The 16,619-nt window shown below is 42.1% G+C and overlaps 5 protein-coding genes across 5 annotated transcripts; 3 read left to right on the top strand and 2 right to left on the bottom strand.

The window, feature by feature from the left end:
* Nucleotides 1-1,672: 1,672 nt before the first annotated feature.
* LOC6575973 (WD repeat domain-containing protein 83) lies at nucleotides 1,673-3,139 on the bottom strand. Its single transcript, XM_002001941.4, has 4 exons — nucleotides 2,986-3,139; nucleotides 2,738-2,929; nucleotides 2,148-2,678; nucleotides 1,673-2,084 (listed from the first exon to the last, which is right to left on the bottom strand). Exons 1-4 carry the CDS (start codon nucleotides 3,062-3,064, stop codon nucleotides 1,960-1,962), a joined length of 927 nt encoding a protein of 308 aa, XP_002001977.1. The 5' UTR covers nucleotides 3,065-3,139; the 3' UTR covers nucleotides 1,673-1,959.
* A 289-nt stretch (nucleotides 3,140-3,428) lies between these two features.
* On the top strand, nucleotides 3,429-8,835 carry LOC6575972 (menin). Its single transcript, XM_002001940.4, has 3 exons — nucleotides 3,429-4,739; nucleotides 5,384-6,669; nucleotides 7,212-8,835. The coding sequence occupies exons 1-3, from the start codon at nucleotides 4,502-4,504 to the stop codon at nucleotides 7,917-7,919; spliced, it is 2,232 nt and encodes a 743-aa protein (XP_002001976.1). The 5' UTR covers nucleotides 3,429-4,501; the 3' UTR covers nucleotides 7,920-8,835.
* A 1,204-nt stretch (nucleotides 8,836-10,039) lies between these two features.
* Nucleotides 10,040-10,424, top strand: LOC6575971 (probable 26S proteasome complex subunit sem1). Its single transcript, XM_002001939.4, has 2 exons — nucleotides 10,040-10,151; nucleotides 10,213-10,424. The coding sequence occupies exons 1-2, from the start codon at nucleotides 10,040-10,042 to the stop codon at nucleotides 10,338-10,340; spliced, it is 240 nt and encodes a 79-aa protein (XP_002001975.1). The 3' UTR covers nucleotides 10,341-10,424.
* LOC6575970 (zinc finger protein 853) lies at nucleotides 10,390-11,841 on the bottom strand. The gene is made up of 3 exons (XM_002001938.4): nucleotides 11,441-11,841; nucleotides 10,975-11,368; nucleotides 10,390-10,921 (listed from the first exon to the last, which is right to left on the bottom strand). The coding sequence occupies exons 1-3, from the start codon at nucleotides 11,742-11,744 to the stop codon at nucleotides 10,429-10,431; spliced, it is 1,191 nt and encodes a 396-aa protein (XP_002001974.1). The 5' UTR covers nucleotides 11,745-11,841; the 3' UTR covers nucleotides 10,390-10,428.
* Nucleotides 11,842-11,962: 121 nt separating this feature from the next.
* On the top strand, nucleotides 11,963-16,503 carry LOC6575969 (dynein axonemal heavy chain 2). The gene is made up of 5 exons (XM_002001937.3): nucleotides 11,963-12,324; nucleotides 12,378-13,085; nucleotides 13,265-15,126; nucleotides 15,197-15,878; nucleotides 15,981-16,503. The coding sequence occupies exons 1-5, from the start codon at nucleotides 12,180-12,182 to the stop codon at nucleotides 16,358-16,360; spliced, it is 3,777 nt and encodes a 1,258-aa protein (XP_002001973.2). The 5' UTR covers nucleotides 11,963-12,179; the 3' UTR covers nucleotides 16,361-16,503.
* Nucleotides 16,504-16,619: the final 116 nt, after the last annotated feature.

The following is a 16,619-nucleotide window of genomic DNA, read 5'->3' as shown; positions in this document are numbered from 1 at the left end:
AACAAACAACAGGCAGTAACAACAAAACAGAGTACAAAAAAATGAAAACAAAACAAAATAGACATAAACAATTTTATGATTTTTTGTTTATTACATCAAACACACATACATACAAACATGCAAACACTTAAAAAATACAGCAAATTAAGCAAAAATAAAAAAAAAAAGTATTTAATAAGCAAAAATTGAAAAATATATATACATAAAATTATATATAAATATGTAACATGCTATATAAAAATACAAGTATATATATGTATATACAAATACTATATACATATATATATTCTATATAATGAGCATGCTGAACTCTATAAACACCATCGCATTAATTTTTACTTTTTTAAATTATTTTCTATTATTTAATTAATTTTTAATTTACATAAACACACATACATATATATGCATATATCAATATATAACAAGTTTATTGTATTTTTCCTTTTGCCCATACAAATATTTAAGAATATGAGAATCGAAAAATTTTGGAATGGATCTTATTGAGTTTTTTGTTGTTTGTATAATCTAATTATAAGAGAGGAGAGAATCGTTTATTATATAAACTACACACATACATATAAAAATAAAAAAAAAAATATATATATGAGTATATGCATACATATACATATATATGTATATAAACTTTATATACGACATAAGCTAACGCAACATTACATAATATTATTACTAAATACGATAACATTAAACATAAACCATTATATATATACATATATATAAATAAATCCATAAATACACACACATACATGCATGCATACATATAGCTGTATGTAGTACATATGTACAACAAATTGCATACAAATACAAAACGAATAAATAAATATGCTTTAGTACATAAGTGCAAGCAGCAGAGTAGAAGAGTTGAAGAATATAAAAGAGAGGCCGCTATGTAACTGCAGCTCATCAGAGAAGCAAGGAAGGAAATAAAAAGAAGACGGAATGCCCCATGTTTGTGTGAGCACGTGTCGGTGTGTGCGTGAGCTTAGACGAGCAAAATGGAGAGAGTGTAGACTGCCTGCAGCTCTCTGCTAAGCCGCTGGAACGCTGCGCGCTGGCAGAGCAGTCAGCTTTTGTCTGGCCACCCATAAGACACCAAGTGTTGCGGTGAAGCCGAAGACAGCAGCTGCCGCAGCAGCAGCGCAGCGTAGCAACGGCTTTGGCCACCTACTACCAACACCACGAACACCACCACCCACAACGGAGAGAGAGTTTGAGAATGATGGAGAGCGGCGCTCCACCCATACACATACAATACGAAAACACACACACACACGACGCGCACACGCAGACACACATGCTTGCACATGCATCGGGCATTGGTTTGTGAATGAGGAGCGCAGCGAACAGATTTACAGCTAAACAACAACAGCAAGAAACACATTGTTTATGCATTATATAAGCCAGATCATACATACAAACATATTACTACGTACATTCATGCTCTATATAAACAACAAACAAAATACATTAAATAATTAAAAAAACAAAAACAAAAAAATACGAAAAAAAAAAAATTATGTCAAATAAATGGTTTTTCCTTTTCCCCTCAAAGAAATACATTTGTGATTTTTACTTTGGGAATTTTTTGGGAGGTTATTGGAATATATACATACTATATACATAGTGGAATCATATAAATAATACAGTTTTGAAGTTAATTTTGTACATTTTTATTTACTTGACTTACAGCTTTCTGAAGATTTTTTCGGAGTCATTCCGAATAGCTCCTTATCCTATATTTGATTGACAAGAGTTGAGTTAGTCATTGGGAGTTTTATGAAAACATACGATATCGGATCGATATTATATTCGGACATAGCTAACATGACATATACATATATAGTGGTAGCTCTTATTTATATACTATCTAACAGAGATCTCACTAGCCTTATTTTCGGGTTCACTAAAACTATATGCAAAAGGAATTTTGGAATCCCTTTGCTACAGTTGCTCCTCCTCGATTTGCAGATCTGTGGAGAATACATACATATCCCTGCGTCGAGCGAAGAGCATCTCCTGTCGCTTGGGATGAGTGGCCAGGGAATGAACCACGCCTCCATTGTCACCTTTGTACAGATAAAGATGTTAAATAGAATACACAATTGAACAATAATTAAGATGTTATTTACAAATGCGTATGCGCTGCAAGACCTTCGTCTCGAGCAGATCCCAGATGTAGGCATCGCCGTCGCTGGAGCCGGAGACCAGATGCGCATCGTCGGCTAGGATGCCGCACTCGATGTGATAGTCGGCTGACTGATGACCCTTGTATTCCGACAGCAGCCCGCCCGATTCGCAGTCGAGCAGCCGCAACGTGTTATCCTGGCAGCCAACCAGCAGGCACTGCTCATCCTTCGTCTGCGCCAGATAGGTAATTGGTTGGCCCACCTCGTCGCAGGTGAGCTCGCCCACGCGTATATCATAGTGACGTACACAGCCATCCAAAGAGGAGGCAAAAATTTTATGGTCATTAGTCAGCACAGCTGTTATGCAGTCCTTTGCGTCCTTCATCACTTGGACGGGATCAAGGCGGCGGGTGCGTATGTCCCAGCACATGATGGCATTATCGCGTCCGCCAGATATAGCAATGGAGGAGTCCTCGTTGAAGCAGACGCAGCGTACGCCGCCTGCATGGCTGCGGAGTCTACGTACAGGAGCGCCTGCAAAGCTTTTGTGATACTTATCTTCATTCACTCTCTCTCTGCTCTCTCTTTCTCACCCGTTGCCACATCCCAGTAGATGATGCTCTTATCCAGGCTTGAGGAGACAATGTAGCTGCTATCACAGCTGCCAGCCACATCGGTCACCTCGTCCGCATGGCCTCCGTAGGTCTTCAATAGCAAACCCGAAACAGGATTCCACAATTTGATCTTTTTGTCCGAGCCGCAGCTCAAACAGTAGCTGCCATCCACTGTAAAGCGGGAATAAAGCTAAATACACACAAATCTATATTAAATGGAAGCTTACCATTATAGCGTACTGCGCGCACAGCTCCTTGTTTGCAGTCAATTGTTTTGCTGCAGTTAAAATTGAGGAAAGCCGGCATTTATTTATATCAAGCGAAATGCATACGAATTGAAGATGGTCAATTGTGATGGCATAACTTATAAAGTGACTACTCACGAAGTCAACGATGATCGTAAATAGAGATGGACTTATTGTCAAACACAAGCACAGTCACAATCACTAGCAAGATATCTGATTTTTTTTTAAAGAAGTGCATAGATTTTAGATATTTATGCTTAAAAAATAATTAACAGCGTTTAATTTGATAAACATTTCATGGCAGAGTCACAGTCGCAGTCACGGAAACAGTCACGGAAACAGTCACGGCGGCCAGGTTTGGTGGCAGCACTTTAACAGTGTTGTTAAATGCAAATTGCTGACATAAAATAGCGCTAAAAATGCCAAAGCGCGTCGAACTGACCAAAGCGGAATGCCAACAATAATAAAGCAGCGGCAACAACAAAAAAAAGTCAACGCAACACAGTATTTTTTCGGCAACAAACTAATAAATAAAAACTATTAAAGAAACTAATACAAATAGTGTTAAATCAATATAATAGGATATCATATATAATACGATACAAAGAAACGACGTAAATTCCGCGGCACGTGTGTGGGCGGGGGAGGTGAGGCGCGCTGCTTTGGATGCTACGCAATAATTCAACGCTACGCAATTTCAGCTGCTGCTGACGCTGCGGTCGCTGGCGCTGCCGCTACGCACCTGCTAAACCAGAAGCGCTGCTGCGACCAGCACCGTCGTCACCGTCGCTGCTGACGTGTGCAAACGAGAGCGAAACGACGACAGGATATTTAACAACAACAACAGCAAAAACAGTAACAACTACTGCTCACACTACAACAACAAGAGCAACAAACTGCACGACAAAATTAACGAAGTGTCAGTACAATTGAACGACACAACGTATGCATACACACACACACACACACACACACGAACGCACAGTCGCCCTAGAACAATCAGAAGCGAACGAAGAACACAAATTGCAGCTACAAAAAACAAAATGCAGCGAATTGCATAAAAAATCCTGCTTAAGAATAAGTGCACTCACAGACACGCTCTCGATCACACGCACACACGCACATAGAAGCGCGACAAAGCAAAAGCAGAGAAAAAGAAAACACTAAAAAAAGGGCAAACAGTGCGCGCACAAACAAGGTGGAAAGTAAAAAAGTTGTTTGTCAACTTGTGGCGTCCATTGCACACACAAACATTCCCTCTGCAACACCCAGCAGCAACAGCAGCAGCTCCCCTCAAATGTTGCAGCAACAAAGTGTCTGGCTGTACTGCTACTGCTACCAAGTGGAAATGCAAGTCCAGTGTGCATGCAACAGCGCCTGCGGCCAGTGCTAAGCAATAGCAGCGTAAGAAGCAGCAGCAGGAGCAGCAGCAGCAGCATTAGAAGAGTGCAGCAATAGAAGAGTGCAGCAGCAGCAGCAGCAGCAATCCCTTGCAGCCATGTCAACGGTCACTCGCAGCGCCAGCGCCAGCCCCTGCATGGCCCTCAATGGCATCATCGACGCCAGCCTCTTCCCCCTCAAGTCCACCTCGGATGTGGTCAATCTCTTTAGACGCGCCCTCACCAGCGCCATTGAGCCCGATCTGACGCTTCTCTCCATCGTCGTTGGCTACATTGAGCTGTCGCTGACCACCGGCGAGGCGGCCCAAGCGGCGCAGGCAGCCCAAGCTGCTCTAGGTGAGTGACAGTTAGAGTTCAATTGACTTATATTTTATAAGACATTATTTCTTAGCCAACAAAAGTGTCAATAGTCTTCTAAGTTGGGGTTAGTTATTTCTAACTTATAAAATATAAGAGCTGTAATGTTCATTGTATAAATCTATAGTGGCGGTTTATTTTCAAATTTAACGTATATTTTTTTACGGGATTTTTTAAATTCATAACAACGTTAAATACTTTAAAGACTTCCAAATTTGTTGCCGCTTAAAAACAATGAAATAAAAGAATATATAAAATATAAAAAATATTTTGGCATTGTTTTTGATAAATAATAGTCATATAATTATTATTGTTATGTGATTGAAAATTATTTAATAAACTAATGTTTGTTATTTTAATTTAGTTAAATAATTATAGTTGTTTACAGTAATAATAATTACCCACATTTTGATAAGTTGAGGCAATTTGGATTTTTGGCGAAATAAATTAATATAATTTCATTCTTTTATATTATAAAATTTATAGTAATAGAAATATTTATTTTATTTTATATTTATTTCATTATTCTATTTATATTTTACGATTTATCATATTTAGTTGTATTGTAATGCAATTTTGATATAATTTTAATTGTTATTATTTTGTTGTTTGGCAATTTTTAGGTGGCAGCAATGAGGTAATCATGGGCAACAGCGTGCCCTTTCCCGTGGTGACCCACGAGCTGATTGCCGGATTGTACAAGAAGTTCCAGACGATATTGTCAGTGGTGGACAAACCGAAGCCACATCGCCAGGCGACGCGGGAGATCATCAAGAAGGTGTCGGACGTGATCTGGAACTCGCTGATACGCAGCAGCTACAAGGATCGAGCCCATCTGCAGAATCTGTACAGCTATCTGTCCGGAAACAAGTTGGATTGCTTTGGCGTGGCGCTGGCCACGACCGCCGGCTGCCAGCTGCTGGGCTATCGCGATGTGCGCCTGGCCATATCCGAGGATCATGCGTGGGTCGTATTCGGGCAGAAGCACGTGGAGAGCATCGAGGTGACCTGGCATGGCAAGGGCAGCGAGGATAAGCGTGGCCAGGACATTAGCGCCGGCATTGAGTCCGGCTCGTGGTTGTACCTGGGCGGCCTGGCCGTCATCTGTGAGCGCGGCATGGAGGTGGCTGCCATCTGTGTCGCCTTAAATATATCGCTCAGTGCGAACAGCGATTGCGTTGAAGTGGCCGAGCTGCAGCAGCAGCTGCTGTGGCTACTCTACGATCTGGGCCACCTGAAGCGCTACCCCATGGCGCTGGGTCTGCTTGGTGAGCTGGAGGAGATCAATCGGACGCATCGCAGCATCACCTGCGAGCAGCTATTCCGCGAAGCAATCGAGTCCTCGCGCAACTACTATCACAATCATCACGTCTATCCGCACATCTTTCAGGGCAACTATTACAATCGTTTGCTCAAATATCGCGAAGCCTTCGCCGCCTGGGCGAATGCAGCCGACGTCATACGCCTGTATACGTATCAGTGTCGCGACGATGAGGAGATCTACAAGGAGCTGCTGGACATTGCCAATGAGCTTATACCCTATGTGATGAAGACAGAGAGTTCGGGCCATTCGGCTCGCAGCATTTTGCGTGATGCGGAGGTGTTTGCCAATTTGTTGCGCTTCTACGATGGCATCTGCCAGTGGGAGGAGGACAGCCTAACGCCCATTCTGCACATTGGCTGGGCCAAGCCGCTGGTCACGAACATCACCAAGTTCGACTATGACATACGCTCCCAGGTGGTCATCAAGCTGCCCGAGGATGTGGAGGCCGAACAGGCAGCAGCATTGGAGGCTAAGAAGAAGGCAACAGCTGCAGCTACAGCCGCAGCAACAGCAGCAGCTCTCGAGGCGTCGCTTCATGCGGAGGGCAACAACAACAATAACAACACGGTTGTTAAGAAGGATGAGGTGGGATATTGCAGATTGATATATGATGCACTTGAAAGTTATATATATTTCATTAATCATATATTCATTGTTAATAAGTTCATATTCATATTTAGATTATATTATTTGTCTATTTAAGCTTCCTTACTTACTGATAGTTTTTTTGTCTGTCTCCTTTGATATTTTCTTATATATATTTAATGTCAGGATGACGCAGATTCAGATTTTATTGTCTGTCTGTTGAAGTTTCCTTTCTCCATCTGTAACCTATGATATTTTCCTTATTCCATATGTACAAATCTAAGGATGTGGAAGGATGTTGCAGCTTGATCTCTGATTCCTTGGATAGTTATATGCCATTTAAATCATATACAGAATATATATTCCAAAGATTATGATACTATTGTGTGTCTGTTTAAGCTTCCTTTCTATATGTATACTTTTCATTTCTATACGTATCCTATCTCCATATCTACTCAATCTCAGAGAGCAACAGCATTATATCCTTCTTATAACCTATACAAAGTATTCTTCTAATCATATTTTTTCGTTCCAATTCACAGAAATCCAAATCGGAGTTGCCAACCACTTTGGCGGATCTTACAGCTGCTTGTGGCGAAAAGATATTGAATCCCGATTTTCTGCTGCAGGGCGGCGGTCAGCCGTTCGCTGATCAAAAGCAACAGGCGGTAGCCGACCAAACAACGTCCAGCGAACTGTCGCACAATAACAACAACCACATCAACAACAACACCAGCAGCAGCAACAATGCTGAAAAGGAGGCTACAACCATAAGCAACAACGGCAACAATGAGGCTAACAGCAACAGCAACAGCAACAGCAACAACAACGAGCAACAACAACAGCAGCAGCAGCAGCAGCAGCACAAAGAAGCCAAAGTGGAGGAGATCAGTCAAGTGGAGCTGGCGAGCAGCAAACAGCCAGCAGTTGTTGATGATTACGATCCATTCGAGATAATGCTTAAACGTCCAGTGATCACGTTGTATAGTCAGAAAATGAAAGGGCTGAAGGATCTGCTGCTGGCCGAGAAGCTGAACACGCATGCCATTTCGCTGCAGGTTACCGCCCAGTCGGTGGCATCACGCAAGGTGCGTGGCAGTGGCACAGATAGTCGGCAGCCGGCGACCATATCGGCGACTATAACAGCTATAGCCTCGACAGAGGGCGCGAGTATTGGAGGCAGTGCAACGAGTGCCGCATCAACCGATTCGTTTGCGCCCACGCGACCGAAGCGAACAAGGCGCGAGTAAACAAAAGCAAAAACAAGAAAAGAAAACTAAAAACCCAGTTGAAGTAATTTGTAGTGATTTGTTGTTTGTAATTATATTATATATATTTATATATGTATGTATATCAGATAATGTAAGCTCAGCCCACAAGCGAGCAACGAGTAACACAGATATCGCATGCGAGTAGAACAGTCGCTGTAAATGGAGGCAACGAATGCCTCAGTTTAACAGCGAGCTTTTACTGAGCAGGGGCGATTGCTTTGTCTTAATAGCGAATTGCTTACTCGTTGCCTTTTGTCGGTTGACGCTATAATATTAATCCTTTATTATTATTGCATATAGATATGCGCTATCAATATTTTCGATGTTCGATGTGTATTTATGTAGTTTGTAAGCGCAAAACAAATACCGTTAGAGAACGCTTAGCGTTTTAAAAAAAAAAGAGACACACACACATATACCAACTCTCTTACACACACAAATACTTATATGAAAAAGCTCTCAACTATAAAAAGAACCTGATCTTGGCCCAAATAAACGAGTAAGAGCAGCGATTGACTCACTCGTTATTTGTGCCAGATCTGTCAACGTATTTCTAGCCTGTTAAAGTAAATAATTTAATTAATTTTTTTTTTCTATTTATTAATGCAACTTGTTTACAACCACAAAAACTTTGTTTTACATTTTATTGGTGCTCTACTTGAAACAAAAAGCAAAAATTTCAAATATCGAAAGATGCATGAAAATGAATGATAAAAATATGAAATGATTGATTGCAACTACCCGATGCATTCAATGAGGCTAAGCTGTTTAATTTACAGATTGTATACAATGCATGTTTGTATTATTATTATATATCTATATTTATATATTAATATTCAACTTACAAATCTAAACAGATCAACAGATAAAACATATTTAACACTTCCTCTCTATATGTGATAAAACTGTTTTTTCTAGAAAGCTTTCAAATACTATATGTACTAGATGCGTATTTAATAATACACAACCATGTATATATATATATTATTTATATATATATTAATCAACCTAATAACTAACACATATACAAACACACACACTTACACAAAAGTATATAAGGGCCGTGTAACTTAATGGAGCAGGACGGCAAGCACTTTTTGAACTATTTGATCACATAACAGCACCAGCTAACAAAGTTATATTATTTATAAAAAGCTTTCGTAGCACTTATTAGTATTAAAAAAAGATCACTTATGTTATTTACGAAATTCTTATTTCACTTAAAAGTGGCAGTCTCTAAAGAGAAACCCCTTAAGCACATAAGAAAGGAGCTTAAAAAAAAAAAAAAAAAAAAAAAAAAAAACACAAATTGTTAATTGATGATAATAATTGCATTTTTATTTGTGCGTTGTGCGTCTGTGATGTAAACAAATAGCAATGAAGCCCATTAAAAATCGAAATTCAAACAAAGCAAAAACACAAATCGAACAAAAATAAGTTTAAAACAAAAGAAAAAAAAAATATATATATTCAAATGTATGGTGTTTTATTCCTTTATAAAAGTAGCATACTTAAAACAGATACAAATCTATATTAATACATATGTAGATATATTTTGGCATATAAAATTTTTACAATAAGCTCAAAAAAAACTTATAAAACTTAAGAACGAATGCAACAATTTTGGCAAGCTGAAAATTCCAACCAAATACAAATTTATAAGAAAAAGAAGCCTATGCAACAAAACAGAAAACAAAACAATATGCAATAAATCAAAAGCATACCGCAAAACTATTTATTATAAATGTTAACGTTACGTACACTTCAACTGCTCAATAACCCTATTAGCTTGAAACTCTCAAATAGCCACAAGTCAAAATGTTATAAAATAAATAAAGGTAAAAAAAAATATAAAAATGCATATTTCAAAAAGCGAACAGCGCGCCCATTCCACTTTAACTACCTGGCAACGCCATGATTTTTGATCTGATTGTCTTATTGAAATCAACTGCTGCTCAACACTAAATATCGATATATTGTTATTTTTACTTACATCTCTAGACAAATGACTCGGCATCATTTCGGCTAAACGTCAAATTTGTTGAAAAAGTAGAATTGTTTAACAATTGTAATTCAGCATACACAAACAAATATTAAAAATGTCTGCGCCCGATAAAGAGAAGGAAAAGGATAAGGAGGAGACAAATCAGAAGAGCGAGGATTTGGGTCTTCTAGAAGAAGATGATGAGTTTGAAGAGTTTCCCGCTGAAGGTAAGAATTTGTTTTTGTTTTTATTAAAGTATGTTGAATTATGAGATGCGTTTCGTGACAGACTTCCGTGTGGCCGACGATGTGGAGGAGCCAAATGTGTGGGAGGATAATTGGGATGACGACAATGTAGAGGATGATTTCAGTCAGCAGTTGAAGGCACATCTGGAGAGCAAAAAAATGGATACATGAATTTCTGCTGCCCCTCGTTCGTCCCTAACCACAAACAAACAGTTTAAGCTTTAGCAATAAACAAATAAATATATTAAGTCGAAACCGCTCAGTGATCTATTAAGCTAGAGACAACTATTTTAATTTGCTCCGCATCGCACTGCTGCGCCTCTATTTGCTCCTGCAGCTGGGCCTTGCTCTGCTGCAGCTCAACGATGCAATCTTCTTGCTGAGTGATAAATGTTTCTAATTCTGCGATACTCTGCTTCTGCTCTTGTGCATCCTTTTCGATTTGTGACTTGAGTGTTTTTAGTTTCTTTTCGCACTCTGCGAGTTGCTGTTTCTGCTTCTCATTGCTATTTGAGACACTTTGATGTTTGGATTCTATCGATGCATGTTTCTTCTCCATTCGCTCCTTGAGCTTGAGATTCTCTTTGTACTCGTTGAGCATATCTGGTGGCAATATGTTCATCGCCTTCTCTAACTCATCGATCAGCTGCTGATTGGCTTCGATCTCCAAGCGACGTTCTTTGAAGAGTTCCTCCTGCTTCTCCATTTCCTGCTTGCTGCTCTCGATGCGGGCAAGTATTTGCGCTGTTTGGCTGTGGATTGGAGTTAAATAAGTTTCTCATTGTTTTTGTCTTTGTTCACTTACCTTTCGACTAACTCGACCTCGGTGTCCCTGACCAGCAGCTGCTCAAATTGCTTAACCTGGCCATTGATCTCCGCCAGCTGCTCCTCCTGCAAAGCTGATTCCATTTCCTTTTGCTGTAAGATCTTCGATTGCTCATTCAGTTCGGCCATTACTTTTGGCAGCTCCACAGTCATCTTGTCTATGTTGGCCTGGTGATTAACAATGTCGATTTTCGTTTGCTCTGCCTTCTGTTTATTCAGCTCCAATTCAGAGCGTTTTGCTGCGATGGCTGCACTTAAATCCTGCCGCTCCTTAAGCTTATCTGCAATAGGGCATAGGATCTCCTTCTTATACATTTTATAGAAACACCTGTAATTGAAGAGGACATCCAGCGTGCTGGAAGTCTTCTTTACAGCTGCAATAACAGATATTTATAGGAATATAGTTTATATATATCTATTTATATATGTATATAGGTCATTCATACTTGGATCTATGATATCAATGTATGTGAACGTTTTGCCTGGGAATGATATTTGTATTATGCGTTCCACTTGTCGGCACAGTTTGCTCAAGAACACGCGCTTCTCTCGGGACGTATCCTTCGCCTCGCTTTCGATATTGTACGGCGGCTCCACTCGAAAGCCAAAGGAACGCAGATAGCAAATCAGCACTTTGGTTAGAAATGCCTCTGTTGGATGCGACAGCTCGTTAGGTCGCATATTCAATTCGGGAAACAGCGAGTTGGCCGTCTCGCAGACAAGTTCTAACGCGGCAGTATTGTTATTCATAATAATTTATTTACTTTGTTTTCTTTTTGAAATTACTTATGGATGACAACAAATTTGCCGCTTTAATTTGACGCTAAATATGACAGCTAAAGTTATTCGATATGTCGATAAGAATATACAAGAATATTCTCGAGTGCTGTATAGCAGCAAAGAGTCTGTTTGGCTGGCTCAACGGTTTCTTAAATAAAACTAGTTGCACTAATTTATTATATATTTGTCATAAACATATACATATTTTTATTTTGCCATTACTTTCACGTAGTTGTAATGAACTTTAGCTTTGATATGCACTTAATATTTAATACAGTCGATGTATCGTTGCCTGTGCACTATTCGTACGATGTATCGGTAGATTAGAAGTCCAACATTTTTAGGTGTTGCAAAACAATCAATATTTTGAACGATGGATTTAACGGATTTTAAAATGTAGATACTATGGCAACAATGCATTGTTTTTCTTTCACTTTTGCATTAATTGCAATTGCAAAACAATATCGAATACCGAGTAAAATAAATATGACCTCCTCCAGCGCTGTGGAAGATGAACATCTAACTGATTCGGATCTATCCGACGATGAGGGTATATAATAAAACTTAAATACTTTCTTTTACTAATAAAATGAGTATTCCCAGAACGCAAGGAAGAGGTTCCGCAAGAGGAAATTCGTCCTCCCACGCCACGTCCCACATACAGCGATGAGGATCTTAATCAACTGCTTGAGTATATACAACGCATGACCACATTGTATTCGTTGAGTCAAACGGATTGGAGTGAAGCTTCACTCGATAATATACGACGCTGGCTGCTGGAGGTCAATGAACCACTGCTCACAATTTTCTATGCAGATAATGTGCTGACAGCTTACCTGGGCTTCCCAACGAAGCCCGTTGATGATATTAGCTACTTTTTGCGTGGAGAGCCCAATGAAATATTCACCGTCGAGGGCTTCCATGATGAGATTCACTTTGGCACCGTGCACAGTGATGTGGATGGCTGTTTAATGCGCCTACTAGAACGCTTCTATGCGCCCATTTTCCGCAACTACCAGGACTGGAATCAGACAGTGCGTTCGAGGTTCTGTGCCAGTCTCGACAAACTGTTGGCCTTCCTCTTTGCCATCAACTCCAAGATCGGTGGCATCACGGCGCTCTATGTGCCCTTTGTGCTGCATCAGATTGGAGGGGAGCAAATCGTCTGTGACAGGCCGTTGTTCAAGAATCTCGAAAGCATCGCCGTCTATTGGACGACACAGATACGCACAGTGCTGAGTGATCGAACACTGATGGCCGCCAACACGCTGGCAACTATGAACGACGAATACGAGTTCTGGGAATATCGATGTGGGTATTAATGTGTGAGGGAGCAGTGCTCGAATTGTATGTATGACTGACTAGAAAATACCCTAAAGGAAAATTGCAGTTTCTAATTTTTAAGATTAAGATTTTTATTGAAGTACCTTAAGTATTTAATGTAATTAAATATACATTTTAATATATGTTTTAAACATTTTTACTTGCAGTGGAGGTGCTGCAGGGCTTGAACTCCCAGCTGGAGCAGTTCGATGTGCAGCGTGTGTTCAAGGTGCTGCGTCAATGGCAATCGGTGCACATGCCACAAATCGAGGAGCTGCTCTCATCCGCTCAGATGGAGCAAGAGTTGGCCATGTCAAATCTGAGATACTTGTATTTGCTGATCGAGCCCTGCGCCAAGATCGATGAGTCCAAATCATTGGCAGACGTGTCGCAACAGTTGCCGCACATCTTTCATCTGTTGCGTTTCGTTTGGGAGCAATCGGAGCATTATAAGAGCAGCGATCGCATCACTATACTCTTTCGCAATCTGAGCAATCAGATTATTAAGTATTGCACCAGCCAAATAAATCTGGACGAGATACTGGAAGGTCGTCCGAGGCTCGGCATTAAGATGTGCAATCTGTCCCTGGAGTGCTGCCAGTCCTATGAGGAGCAGCTGCATCAACTGGACCTGCAGAAGATTGGCTGGCAGCTGGACCGGGGCATCATCTTAAATCATGTGCACGCATTTATGGAGAGATTGAACGATCTGAAGGACATATGCGAGGCAATGATTGTTTTCGGGCGAATGGATGAGCTGGAGAGCATAGGCGAGGTACAGTTCAGTGGCACCAACGGCGAGCAGCTGGAGCGGATTGCGGTGAGTGTGGAGCAGCAATTTCTGACCACGCTCGATCAGCTGCGCAGCTCCAATACGAAGCACCTGATGCTGGACGTCTATCGCAGCGAGTGGTATGAAAAGATGGAGGCCTACCGGAAATCTGTCCGAGGCATGGAGGAGACCCAGCAGCGCCTCCTCTCGAATGCCTTTCGTCGTGTCAGCAATGTGGAGGAGACACTGGAAACACTCAATGTCTTGCTCTACTATTCCTACCACGCCACACTCCGCAAATGCTATCTGGGCCAGGTGACCCGCCTGTGGCAGCGGTTCAGCGAGGATATGGATACAGCGACCAGACAGTTGCTGCAGCTCCGACGAAAGCAACATCCCTCCTGGCTGCCTCCGCATGTCAGCGATGCGCTGGCCTACCGCATCAATCTGGACCGCCTGATCTGGCTGCGTGATCGTCTAGCTAAAGCGGGCTCCACCTGGCTGCCAGCTGTGCCGCAGGCAGCGACTGTGATGGACAAGTTTGAGCTGCTGCGCTCGGAGTTCGAGAGAGAGATACGACTCGCCTTTGAGGAGTGGCACGGCCAGGCGGGCAGTAATCTGTGCCAGAAGCTGGAGCGATATCTGGTGCATCGCAGCAAGCAGTCCAAGGTTCTGCTGGAGTGCAACATGGATGCGAGTGCCTTGCACCTCTGCTCGCAGGCGCAGCACTTTGAGAAGCTGGGCTACGCTCTGCCCCTGCCCATACGCAAGATCTATGAGAAGCAGGATGCCTTGAAGCTGATATATAACAACGTGCTGCGCCTCTGCCTGGACTACAATCGCCTGGTGAATAGCCTAACGCAACGGGAGCGAAAGCTCTTTCGTTCACTGATTCAGTGCGTCGATCGCCAGTTCGCGCCGGGCATCTATAAGCTCAGTTATGCCGGCTTCTCGACCGGGGAGCCCGATGAGAGCTACGACCATTGGCTGGAGGACTGTGTGGAGCATGTGGAGGAGCTGCGTCACATCATTCAGCTCTACAAGCGCGCGAATCGTCAAATTGTGCGCTGCTGCGAACGCATCTGCGATACGTCCATGTTGCGATTCAACTTTAGTGGAGCTGTGGATATTTCTGTGTTCGAGCAGCAGCTGAGCAGCTGCCTGAATGGCGGCAACAGTGCCTTGAGAAAGTACTACAACACCATTGTGGAGCTCATTACGGCGGTGGCCAATGAATTTGCGGAGGTGCAAGAAGAAGTAAGTTAAGTAGCATAGCTCATTCGAGATCTCATTACATCTATCTATATATCTCTCTATATATATATAGCAATCTAGCGAGTGGCATCAGTATGTGAACGTCTTTGATGATATGCTGGCTAGTGCATTTCTCTGCTGCGCCCGCAACGCATTGCAGCTGCTGCAGGATGCCTTGCGCTCCGACGAGGACCTGCCGCCTGGGCCTATTCTGGTCATGGAGGCCGACGTGAAGGACGCCCAAATACAGCTCACACCCGACATGCGCACTGTTGGCGCCGTGCTGCGTGGCGTCATCGATCGCGTGCAGAGTCTGGTGGATCAGTTTGCACGGCTCGGCTACAAGCTGAAGATCCCCAAGGAGAAGCGACGTCCGAATTTCGCGAGAGCATTTCGAGAGGATGCCGAATGTTCGGAGCTGGTGCGCGGCATCGAGGCAGAGATTGCACGCCAGCAGGAGAAGATCGAGGAGTATGTAATCCAGTGGCGGGCGCATCATGCGCTCTGGGAACTGACCGAGGAGGCGTTTACACAGCGACTGCTGGCCAGCTCCAAGACAGCGCGCGTGTTCGAGGGGGGCATCGAGCACTATAGCTCGTTAGCCGATGATATTTCCTTCATGGATGCCATTGCCCACGTGCACTTTGTGCTCATGAATCAGAATCCCATCAAGAGCACTCTGCTCGACTGGATTGAGAAGTGGCAGGCTCTGAATATTCAAATAATGCTGCAGCATGCAACGGGCCTCATCGATGGTGAGTTATGAGCGTGATTGACAGAGTGACTGACTGATTGACGCTGTGCTCGGACAGCCAGAGAACTTGACAGCTTAATCCAGAGTTTCTGCTCTCTTACAGCTCTCTATCGCTATATGGAACGCAATGAGCGCAAAGTGTTGCGTGTGCCGCGCACTCATAATGAAGCTATTGTCGCCAATCAGCTCTTTGAGCGCCTCGTTCAGGCGGTGCCAGGGAAACAGTCCAGATTCACGCCCATGCTGGAGGTGTTTGTGCTTCTACATAAATACCGAGTCCCCTTGCCGGATGCAGCACGTGAACAGATCCTCGACCTGGAAGCTAATTGGCTGCGCTATCTGCAAGTTCTGGTCGAGGCTGATGAAATGCTTGATCATGAGAGCGATGAGCATAAGATCATGCTGGCCCAGCAGGCAGATCAGTTCAGGCTTATACTAAAGCAATTCCACGAAGATTATTTCTCCAAGTTGCCCAAGAAGTAATACCCGAAAGTATTAAAAATAATATTTATTTATTTATTTTTTCATATTGTAAATGCAACATATTTTATCTAATTCTGAGAACTGATATATCATTATATACACATCAGTTAACTTTTAATATAATATTTTATTTACTGATTTCAAAATCTTGTCATCATAAAAATCGCTTAAAGAGAGTGGGAAAAGAAAAAATAAATAAAGCAGAGCAAATAAGAATGGGAAATGCATTTTTTAATAAGTTTATTTTATTTATTTTACT

This window comes from Drosophila mojavensis, unplaced genomic scaffold (genome assembly GCF_018153725.1).
Source record: "Drosophila mojavensis isolate 15081-1352.22 unplaced genomic scaffold, ASM1815372v1 contig_36, whole genome shotgun sequence".
NCBI classification, from domain to species: Eukaryota; Metazoa; Arthropoda; class Insecta; order Diptera; family Drosophilidae; genus Drosophila; species Drosophila mojavensis.
Note: the sequence above shows the minus strand (reverse complement) of the source record. Positions and strands in the feature narration are given on the sequence as shown.